This window comes from Pocillopora damicornis, chromosome 13 (assembly GCF_964200805.1).
Source record: "Pocillopora damicornis chromosome 13, jaPocDami1.2, whole genome shotgun sequence".
NCBI lineage: Eukaryota > Metazoa > Cnidaria > Anthozoa > Scleractinia > Pocilloporidae > Pocillopora > Pocillopora damicornis.
In genome coordinates, this window is record NC_142682.1 from 3392687 (window position 1) to 3404582 (window position 11896).

General features: G+C 37.6%; 1 protein-coding gene and 1 non-coding gene across 2 annotated transcripts; one reads left to right on the forward strand and one right to left on the reverse strand.

The window, feature by feature from the left end:
- Positions 1–8515: 8515 nt before the first annotated feature.
- LOC149035026 (uncharacterized) lies at positions 8516–9349 on the reverse strand. Its single transcript, XM_089192455.1, has 2 exons — positions 8847–9349; positions 8516–8764 (listed from the first exon to the last, which is right to left on the reverse strand). The coding sequence occupies exons 1-2, from the start codon at positions 9258–9260 to the stop codon at positions 8516–8518; spliced, it is 663 nt and encodes a 220-aa protein (XP_089048581.1). The 5' UTR covers positions 9261–9349.
- A 391-nt stretch (positions 9350–9740) lies between these two features.
- On the forward strand, positions 9741–9822 carry Trnas-gcu (transfer RNA serine (anticodon GCU)). Its single transcript has one exon. It is a non-coding gene; the product is annotated as a tRNA-Ser (tRNA).
- Positions 9823–11896: the final 2074 nt, after the last annotated feature.

Below are 11896 nucleotides of genomic sequence, written 5' to 3' on the forward strand. Positions count from 1 at the left end.
AGACAAAAGGTATTTGGTGAAGATCATGAGAGTACCGGTAAAGGCTACGCTAACCTGGGGATTACCCAATGTATGCTTAGAAATAACACCTCAACCACTGAGTCACAAAATCGAGTACTAAACATTACACAAAAGGTATTGGATGAAGATCATGAGAAGACCACTAACAACTAATTTAACCTGGGGACTACCCAATATGTACTTTAGGATTACACCTCAGCCACAGTCACTCAAGCGAGCATTAAACATCAGACAAAAAGTATTGGGTGAAGATCATGAGAAAACCACTGATAGCTATAATTAATTGGGGCTTACCCAATATATGCTTAGTGATTACACCTCAGCCACAAGGTCACACAAGCGAGCACTTAACGTCAGACAAAAGGTATTGGGTAAAGATAACGAGAAGACCGCTGCCAGCTACTTTAACTTTAGGATTACCTAACAAATGCTCAAAGAGTACATTTCAGCTACCTAGTGACAAAAGCGAGCACTAAACATCAGACGAAAGGTATTGGGTCAAGATCATGAGAAGAAGAGCTCTGACGAAGGGCTAACGCTCGAAACGTCAGCTTTTTTACTCTTTACGTAGGTCAATTTAAGTTTTCAACTCAGTTTTTAACACTAAATTACCTGCGATACTCTTTCACCGACACAGCACCACAGTTTCTTTAGAAACTTACCCCCTTTATTAATTCGACTTTTTTTCTAATTTGAGCCACGCGAATTCGCGGTTGAGAAGTTTTCTTTCTTGCAAAAGTTGTCTATCATGATTTAAAAGTGTAGTTACCTTAGCAAAAGCAACAAAAATGATTGGTGCCGGATACCTAAAGTGTAAAAACAACTGAGGCGAAAGCAACTTTTTTAAAAAAATAAGCAAAGCTGAGATAAAATTTAAGAAAGCTAGAACACAAGTAACTCTTTCTTCTTAGCGCTCATTTAGCTGTAAAACAAAAACCACAGTAACGAAAGATCGATGCAATCCTGAATTACCTTAGCCCTTTAGACCCTAAGAGTAACCAGCATCTAATTTCTCCTTACAATATCATCCCCAATTCACACATTAAGGTCACGAGAAGGAAGAAAATGATCACCAACTAATGAAGCTCTTGATTAGTAAACAAGTTCTCCTTCTCTTCTCCGTAGGAAATGTATAGAGAACAGTATGGAGAATATGCATAATGATCTTAGGGTGTAAAGGGTTAAAGACTCAACTGAAAGTCGCGGTAGAAATTTTGAATAACAATTTGAAAGACTCGAGTGACATGTAGTAAGTGAATTGATTGTTTGGCTCTTTAATGAGAAAATAGCAACAAGGAAGTAACGAAACCAACAACAACAACAAAATCAAGGTTTCAGTATAGTATATAACAGGATAGCGCACGGCGTGTAGACATAGCTTGCTGCACCTGCTCTTTTTTCTGCATCGACGACCATACTTTGAAGTTTCAGTTTCACAGTTTTCAATGTGGCGTAAGTTTTAAACCGAACAAAAATTATTGTAAAGAAAGTACAAGTTGCTGTGGCAACCGAAGCTTCGTCTTTCAAAAAGTGCCGTATGGACAACAGAAGGGCAATCTTTGTAAGAAATGCTTATCATTACTTTTGTTCATCTCTAAAAAATACGCAAGAAACGACAGTAAAATCTTACCTCAACTCATTCACTGTTGCCGAATGTTGCAACTTACCTCTTATAAATTGGACGGAGCTCTCACTTAATTAAGGTGCAAGGAACGAATTTTAAACTCTACTTCGTACATGAAAGCTGTCCATCAATCCAGGGAGTGTTTAAAAAAGTGACTTGTCAAGCCACCGGCGCCACAAAAAAACGGTGTGTCAGGTTCTGCGAGAAAATTGACGAGCGCACCACGGCCGTTGTAAATAAAGTTAATTATACATGAGCGTTATTAGACAAAAACTCCAAAAGCTGTCTGAAAGCCCTGATTTGATAGATATCACAGTATAATTTGTTAAATGCTTGTTCTTATGCGTGAAAGTGCTTTTTAGTTCACAGGCTTATCCGCCATTCCCGACAACATATGTTTTTCCGTTTATAACAATAAGACCGAAAAAGTTTGTTGACAGTGAGTTTTGTAATAAACTTGAATCAAATTGTAATCTATTTTAAATTAATGATGAATTAGCGAAGGGAAAAATTTATTCGTAACCATTTTCAACCGGTCACTGGTAGCCAATGGGACCTCAAGTAAACAAAGTTAAGGAAACTTTTCGATGTCAAATGATAGAGACAGTTTTTTTTTTTCGAAAGTTATGACCTGCTGAAAAAACTTTTGAGTCACCTCTGTCAAAAGCTGAGAGAGGTTTAAACTTCGCAAATATAAATTCCACACTCGTCACTGATTTACATGCGAAGATTATTTAGATCTGCCTACACAAGTAAATTCTCTCTTGAGATTTGGACACATCCCATACGTACATTTCTGAGAATTTGGTATTAGATCAAGACAGGTTGAAGAGGCTTGATGCCTTTTAAACCTCTTGTTTGATGAAAAATACAGCCACGTTTTTTAATTTGTTGCTCTAATAACGCCATCTCGCGAATTTCCACTCTTCACTGACTAATTCGATTTCTTAGCCCCGTCCTAAGAACTTGTCTAAGGAAGAAGGCATTTATAGCTGAAGAACACCCTTAGTTTTAGTTGTAGGTGTCTGTAAATTGAAAACAGATTTGGTTACTCCAACATTTGGTCTTACGGCGGTGTAAGACAATGATTAATTTTTCCGGCTTCTTTTTTTTTCCATCACGTTTACTCCTAGGCTCTATTATTTTGACCTTTTAAATTTTCTTATTCCACGTAATTTGTTAAAGTAACAAGCTCGTAAATAAGGATGAGTGCACTTTTTAGAAATGCATCGTGATCAGCCGTTGATAGAAGTGTAGGTTCAGAGCCATCTTATTTTCAGATAAATTAGGGTAGCTGTCTATCTTATTTGAAAAATGCTCTAGTTTTACTGCGATATGAACTTAATAAAGCTGCTACAGAAATGAAAAGATACTCCTCTTATCAAACAGCCACTTTCCAATTATCATCCATCATGGCTGATGTTTTAATCAGCACACGGGAGCGTGGTCGAGTAAAATCGGATGCTAAGATCAAATAATGTTCGCACGTGTTAGACTACTTCAAGCTCCTGATTAGAACGTGAACAGCTGGTAGAGTGATTTGGAGTTATTGTTTCTTACTCAGGCAAAGCCAGCAAATAGAAAGCAAACTCTTGCTGAATTAGAAGAATGAAAACGCCTATCTTTTTTTGAGAAAAGAAAAACACATATGGGTCTGTTTAATAAAAAACACTCCAAAACTTTCCCAAAAGAAATGGATAAACAAATAAATAGAAAAATTGCAAGAAAAAAAGCATCATTAAGTTGACCTCATGCCGTACCACATACATTTGGGTTTTATGGGCATTCGTTGGAAATTTGTTGCGGAGAAAGAAAGGTGTGCTCTATTTAACATTCGTTCATTTCTGGTCTTCTGGATGTGGAACAAAAAACAGAAAGGAGAAAATGCCCGAGAGACTAAAAAATTCATATTTCATCTCCGATGAAAAATTTTAGAGTAATATGAGGAAAAATAAGCACGCCTTGAGATTTCAGAGAATAACCATATCAACCGACGTGGTCCTTTTCAACTAACGACGCCGCCATTTTTTAATTTGGCTTAGCAACCTGGCTAATTACTGTTCGCGTTAGAAGAGTCCCTCATTTTTTACATACATTGGCGATCTTGTTTGAACAATTAGGAGATGCAAAAAACGTAGTATTGACTCAAATAATGATCTTTTGCGGTGCCAGAACAGCAGCTATTGACCGCAAGCTCGTTCAGTAATGTTCCTTATCATATGATCCGTACGGCCCCGCGCGAACATGATATGAAAGTCATAAGACAAAAATCCCCGCAGGAAGGCTGCGCGCAATGACTTGAGCTAGGTTAGGAAAAAGCCGCACGACTCCGCAAGAAGTGAATTTATAGAGTTACCGCAGAAAGAATAGATAGAATACTTTTTGACGGAGTTAGGTCGAGCCTCACAGGAAAAATATTTGACTCCCAAATATTTGTCTTAACTTACGGACCGAGCGTACACCTGAACTTCATGACCTTGAGTCAATCATTTTTCCATCCGGCCCTCACACTTAGTCATTAAGTACATCATATGTAACCTTAATTACGGACTGGAACTAACCACCTAACTGGTACCTTTCCTGTGAAAGGGTATTCCGGCGACGTTGAAAAATTATACATAAGGCACACTGTTTAAAACAACTTCGAACTCAAGAAACTTAGATTAAAGAATTTTCGTTGATTCTTTTGGCCAAAGAGATTCAAAAGGGACACCCAAATACTGCACTGAAAAAGAAATAGGTTTTTTTTTTAAGGTTGCCAACAGAAATTGTTTTTCTTTGACTCGTCTATCAATATTCTGACCTGTCAGCAAGGGAAAATTTTTACTCGTCAACTAAACCACGAGAATATATTTTATACTTTTTAAATCCCTCGCCTATATTTCGTTTTCAGCCAACACCTAAGGTCGCTGATTTCCATCTTCATACACCATAAAAGCGTTCACGCCAGTTGCCCATGCCTAACATTTTCTAAAGTATTGGAATCATACTATAGGAGAAGAAGTTTGTACATGTTACTATTTGTCGAAGAAAAAATTGAGAGGGTTTAAGTTTAGTTACTATAGTATACAGCTATTTCAATTTACGTTGTCGGATCAAAGCCTCAAGCCTACAAGACAAGACCGAAGGGGAATATGGGATCTTAATGAATAATTATCAGCAAAATTAAAAATGCCTCGTCCATACAGCGAAGATCTCCGATGTCCATGTCCATCTCGCGCCGACAACCCCGAAAGCCTAAAATTAATTCTAATCTAACCATACCGCCTTTCGGTCTTGTCCCGTACCCTTGAAGCTTTGATCCGACAACGTGAATTGAAATAGCTATATACTATTTCTCACTCAAAGTTAAAACTTTTATGTTAAAACTCAGGAGAATGTTGAAACAATTACCTGCTATGAATTCCTTCAGCTATATATAGTCTTTTGGAACGTCCAACATCAGGAGTCTAGATTTAAACAGTGGTTAGAACTACTTAGGATTCTCAACTATTTTCGTGATACTCGTGTACGCTTAAAAGCTGCAATATATTTATGTTTTGTAAAAGATAAGCCGCCTAAAGATCGTGCGTCTTCAATGTAAATAAACAAATTTGGTCTGCACCTGAGTAACAATGACTTCAGCGTTATTAAGTTCGTCTAGCCCATGTTTTAGCTTCTTTCAAAGCCATTGCCTGGAGTGAGAAATCGGTCACGGTACAAGAGATGCGAATTTACAAATAAACAGATGATATAGAACTAAAATCGACCAATTCTCTAAGCGCTCTACAAGACTGTCTTTTAAAATTATATGTGAGAAATTTAAAAAGAAAACTGAAATAACTGCAAACATATTTAATAACAGAAAACTCGATATGCAGTACACTAAGGTAATTATCATACTACAGCTTAAGTTACAAGTATTATACTTTTAAATATCCAAACAAAACTATCTCAATGAATCTCAACTTGAAACGGAACTTTCAATGAGTCATCAAGTCCCTTTCAACCACTGGCAGTAAAAGTGTAATTTGTATAAAAGACTACCTATGTATAAGTTAGAGGCGTTTCTTCTGCATTTTTTTTTCATTATGGAGGGTGTCTAGCTTTTAAAATGACGTTAGGAATGAATTCAAGTGATAACATATAACGACATATATATATATATATACAAGCTAATATCTTGGAAGAAAGCGGGTATATTGGATTATGATAAACATTAATTTCCACCAACGTATTGCGTTCCTTTCCAATGACCCCTTGAATTGAAATTAACTTCCTATGGATAAAATGCTTGGTTGACGTAGTTCAGAAGTATTAAAATAGCAAAATATCGGGAAAATTTCCAATTAAAACGGAAAGTAATGATGTTCGGTGACTCACTCGCGGTATTTCGGGTGTTTTACACTAAATATTCAATGCCGACATAAATATGACGCTATTTCTGGCCTCGAGTTAACAAGTTATTTTGGGTTTGCAGATGTCGTCTCAATATGTCCAATTTATATATTTTATCTTCAGTTTATGAAATCCTAGAGTACAAATAAACTTTGATGTTTTTGTTGCTGTAGTGAAGTGATTATAAACTTCAATTAAACAATAAAGCGACTAAGAACGTGAATGAGGCATTTTAAGATCATGTAAAGTATATATCTGTTCGGGAACAGACCTCTAAAGTTGTATAATGATTATCGTATTTATATTTTATACTTTTTCGTGATCAGTGTAGGAAGTATATTCAGTCAATCGCTTTTTCAGTCACTGTTCCCATGGAAGAAATAGATTACTGACGTAATTTTAAAAGCAAACTCGTATGTTTGAAAGAAATATGAGAAGGTTAAAGACCTATATCTATTCATACATATTGTGTATCGATTCTTTCAAACCCACCCGCTTGGTTTTTAAATCTGCTTCCTGGGGAAAGATAGACTTTTATGACGTAATTTCGCAAAGCTAAATTAGCAAGTAAAGGGTCAAGAGCATAATCATTTGTTGTTGTTGAAAAAAAAGGTCCATTGGTTGATTTTCTCATGGTCCATATCATTTCCTACACGTGGAAGGAATGTTTGAAATAGCCGTAGATAGGAAGCCATTTGGAATGACAAAGTTCGAGCGAGAAATACACTACACGTGGGAGTAAGCTAAGAGCCCTCGAAAGTATTATGTTGCCAAGCAAAGTCTATTCAATTTGCGGTTTTTCTTCTATCTGCATTTTTCTTTTTAATTACTCACCCCTTTTATTTATTGCGGCTAAAATTATCCACCTTCCTCAACGTCTTTCAAAATTAGATCAAAATGTGACTTAAAGCCGGCAAACAAAAGACTCGCCACTCATAGTTCTTTTTATTCCACACTTCGATCATACAATCAAGTTAAAATCTAACAGTTTGTATCTCTTTAAGTTAAGCTGAAATAGAAGAGGACGATTTAAAACAATAAATAAGAGCACGAAAATCGAAGAAAAAAAACCACGCTAAAAAGCATTAAGATAAGCATAGACGGGGTTATTAACATATCCAGCGTTGCTGCGTCACGAAAACTTCAAATTTAAGAAGCGTAATCATTTATGCAACCTTAGTGCTGTTCTAAAGGACAATCCTCGTGAATTTGGTCATATTACAAAGCATTTACGAAAAGTAGTAAAATTCCAGGGGTTATAAAGCATGAATCGATGCAGGCCACCAGAACCGTCGATCAAACTAATTTATTCATTGCTTTTTTTTCATTCAGTTTTTGCTCCACCTGATCATGGTAGTACTTTTAATTACCTTCACCGACTTAACTATTGTGTTAAAACTAAGCCCTAACAATATGCTTAAACAACTAATAGTATGTGATATCAACAAAGCTTCACTGGGCCTCCCCACTAAGTTGTTACGAGAGTGCGCTAAAGAAATTTCACCCTCTTTATGCAGATTATTCAATATGTCTTTGGTGCTGGGGGCTTTTCCTGAAAATGGAAAAACGCTAATCTCGTCCGTATTCATAAAAGTGATTCTAAGTCTCTAGTGCCCAATTATTGGGGCATTTCTTTTCTCGATGTGCTTTCTAAATTACTGGAAAAGCAAGTTTATATTGAGATCTCGGGTATTATATCCACTTATATTGCGCAATGGCAGTATGGCTTTTTGCCAGGCAGATCAACTATGTCTCAATTAAGCCAAGTAGTTCATCAATTTGCTAGGGCTCTTGAAATGAGACAACAGATAGTTGTCATATATTTCGATTTTTCCAAGGCGTTCGATCGAGTACCCCACGAAAAACTACTGTTTAAGCTCGAGTGCCTTGGTATCAAGGGATCCTTGATAGCTTGGTTTAGAACTTATTTACCTGGTAGAAGACACAGGGTTATGATCCATAATGAGGCATCTGATTTTCTTCCAGTTACATCTGGAGTCCCCCAGGAATCTATTATAGGACCCCTGCTCGGCCTGTGAGAACGCGAAAAAAGAGAATTAGCGAACGACCACACTATTTCTGAAACATATATCCTAAACCCTTTTCATGGGCAAAAAATAAAGAAAAACCTTTCTTGGACGGGAAGTCGAGAGGACCGCTCTTAGCGAGAGCGGCACTTAAGCATAACAGTGTGATATACCTCTAGTCTGCCCGTGTGGCAGAAGTCAGTAATCTTGGCAATATCCTTCATCAATTTAGTGTTTAGGACCACTTCCTCTAAAGCTAAGAAAGCTTGACTGTTTGGCTTAAGCCAACAGACTTTCTTAGCTTCAGAGGAAGAAATTTTTCGGTGACAACGTTGGTGGTATTTCCTGATCAGATGTGCTTATTAGTGATGTGATTCAAGACCGACTTCCATTTTTATCGAAGATCAGAACCATAACCATTGCAGGTTACAGCAGACCACCATAGGTGGTTTGAGATTGATTGAATCTATGATGAGAGATCCTCACATCCCCTTTGATTTGCTTTGTGAGTCAGCTTCTTTACCACCCACTTTGAGAGATGCCTTACATCATATTGGTGTTTGATGCTTGGGTGATCTTTGGCCATGGCACTGGTGATGAAACATGGCGATCTGTTGCGATTTCCCAGGGGTTTCCGTTTCACTACTGGCTGTGAATCCCACTTTACTGTATGGCCACTGTTACAAGTCAATTCAACTGATAGCGTGCTACCAGTTGTTTTCCAATTTATTTATAGACGACTCAAAAAAAACGTATTTCTTTTCAGAGTCAGGGGTGCTGCAGTCTTTCTTGGATACTTCTTCAAATAATGTGTCATCCTTGACATTCTCTCTGGTGAAATGATCTACATTTGGTGGCAAATGCCAATTTGGGTCCTCAAAGTCATCATCCTCATATTCATTGTCACCATCACTTTCATCACTCTCATTTTCTTCCTTAACAGTGGCAGGTATGAAAATTTCCACCTCATGCAAAGGAGGCGGTGAAGTAACATTGAAACGGTTATCTTCATATGTAGGAAAGACTACATATGGGGGAGGATGCATAGCATAATTACGATCATTGTTAACTTTCCATTCTTCAGCATTAATGACTGAAGTTTTTGAAAGAGGAAGAACGCCAGTTTGACTTTCATCTGTCGGTAGGGAAAGTCTTTTCGTTGTATTTGCCTGGGTCGGAGGGGGAACCTTAGTGTTAATTCTAGTAGACATGGCTGCATCTTACTAACCCTAATCTTTTCCTCAGTCAATTTCTGGCCAATATTTTGTATAGTTTTCAAGGTAGCGTAAGTTTTAAACCGAACAAAAATTATTGTAAAGAAGTATAAGTTGCTGTGGAAACCGAAACTCCGTTTTGGAAGAAGTGCCGTAGATTATGGACAACAGAAGGGTAATCGCTGTAAATTCTTATCATTATTTTTTTTCCTCTCCAAAGACTAGGCATGTAAGGAAAATAAAAACTTGCCTCAACTCATTCACTGTTTGCTCAAATTTCTGCGTTACTGCTCTAGATTCCTCTTTCCACCTGACAGACCAAAGAGATCGACTTTTATTATACATCTAACACCTTCACAACAACGTCAGGTTAATAGCCATGGCGATGTAAGGGACATTCCTGATTAAGAACGAAATTCTCCTGCCAAGAACAAAAAGTGATTTGGACGCATCACGAGAGTTGTATCTCAGTCATCAGACGAGGTGGCCGAGTGGTTAAGGCGTTGGACTGCTAATCCAATGTGCTCTGCACGCGTGGGTTCGAATCCCATCCTCGTCGTGAAGAATTTTATTTTAGAAGCACGCTAGTGCTTACTCTTAAAAGCTTCATTCTAATTAAGTTGACCTCGCCCTAAAAAGCAAGTCAGAGATTACTACTTCACTTTACTTTCCTGTCACTGACTATTTCCTTATGTCAAGTTGAATTCAAACATTTTTTGATGAAGTGAATAGGTGATATAAAAGGAAATAGGGAAAAATGAATTTCTGTCTAAAATAAGAATGCTACAATCCATGCAGGTCTGCCGAGTAAATTGGATTCTCCATTCTTATTTCTGTATTATAACGCTTTCTGTGTCACCAATGGAACTAGAGCCATTTCACTCTCACTGGAGCAAGCATTAATATGGGAAACGGGTACCAGTGACATCCTCCATAAACCTTATGTTTAAGGGTAGAGAGTGAAGAAAAATTGTGTACATTTGTGTAACGTACTGTGCTCCAAGTTTCTGTTGTCCATTCAACATTTCTCTGAGTTTATTCACCGACTGTCTGTTCATCTCCTCTACGTTCCGGAGTCGCGATTCAAACTCTCTTTCACGTTACTCGAGTCGTTGGTTGAGTGATGAAACCTGAAAAAAGATAAGAACTTCTGTTTTAAAAAATACAGCGCAGAGGAACTATCCACAGCCAAAAGATTTAGAACAATAAAAGAAAACGGAAAACATTAACTGAATTAATTTTTACGAGAGAGAAAATTGAACGATCTTTTTTCGACTGGGAACCCCTTTGACACAGTTCCGCTTCCATTCAGAATCACCCATGGATTTTGATTGGTCGACTAGAGCAATGTGAAAACATCACAGAAGTCCATTCTTTATTTATTTATCTATTATAATTTTTTTTAAAGTCAGGCAAAAAAGAGCGAAGTGAGGGAGAGACTGTGAAACAGGTGAAAAAAAAGAGGAAAAAAATTAATCAATCGTTCGTTCATATTCTCTTGCTCTTCCCTGTCACATGGGGTTCGCGTTCTTTAGAACCCTAAGACTCCTATTTCGCTTGCGTTCTCGACGATTCCCAAAGAGAAAAGAATAGATCTGTGGACAAAATACAGGAATGGCAGAAACTATTCAAGAGATAATTGTGCCTTACTATAAGAGACAGCTTTACATAGATACTGAAAATGCATAGAACCTGCATTAGGTTACGAGAAGGCAACAAACACTTTTTGGCAAAATACCTCCAAAGGGCACTGATGTTCGGCGGCCTCTTTGGCTTGTTTAGCTTGGGAAAGTTCCCGTTTCTGCTGTCTATTTCATCTGAGAGAGTAAGGAAATGAATTTTATGGGGAACTGTTCTTCAATCGTGAAAACAAGACGTCGTAAAATTAATTTGTATCCTCTTCATAGTATTCTCGGAAATCAATTTATTGATAATCGCAATTTAGTCGGCAACATAATCTACTATGCTTGGGGAGGGGGAGTTGAAAGGGACAGGCGCAAAGATAATTGATTAAATATGGCCGCAACAGCACAAAAATGATTCTTTACCTATCAGCTGAAGTCTGTTTTCAGAAATCTCTTCATTTTCTTCTTCTAGTTGTTTCATTCTCCTTTTAAGTTCGCCAATTTCAGAGACACCCGGAGATTTTTCTTGTTCGTGTCTAAGGGCAAAAGCATAAAAAAAGTAAGTTGTAAGTAGTAAAGTAAAACATACTCAAAATGGCCAAAAGTACGAAAACTGAGAGCACTTAAAGATTCACTACTAGAAAAAGATGGAAATTGAAATGGTGAAGGAATAAATCTGGTCTTCCTGGGACTGATGGTTCAAAGGGTGGATAAATCGATATCCAGCGGATGAGTGTTATCTAAACGTGCTGCGTTATCCAACGGATGAGTGTTATCTAAACTTGCTGCGTTATCCAGCGGATGAGTGTTATCTAAACTTGCTGCGTTATCCAACGGGTGAGTGTTATCTAAACGTGCTGCGTTATCCAGCGGATGAGTGTTATCTAAACGTGCTGCGTTATCCAGCGAATGAGTGTTATCTAAACGTGCTGCGTTATCCAGCGGATGAGTGTTATCTAAACGTGCTGCGTTATCCAGCGGATGAGTGTTATCTAAACTTGCTGCGTC

Coding starts and splice junctions, on each gene's coding strand:
- LOC149035026 (XM_089192455.1), bottom strand. CDS start 9,260: ATGTCTACTAGAATTAACACTAAGGTTCCCCCTCCGACCCAGGCAAAT. Junction 8,765..8,846: donor ATGACACATTATTTGAAGAA/GTATCCAAGAAA, acceptor AATTGGAAAACA/ACTGGTAGCACGCTATCAGT.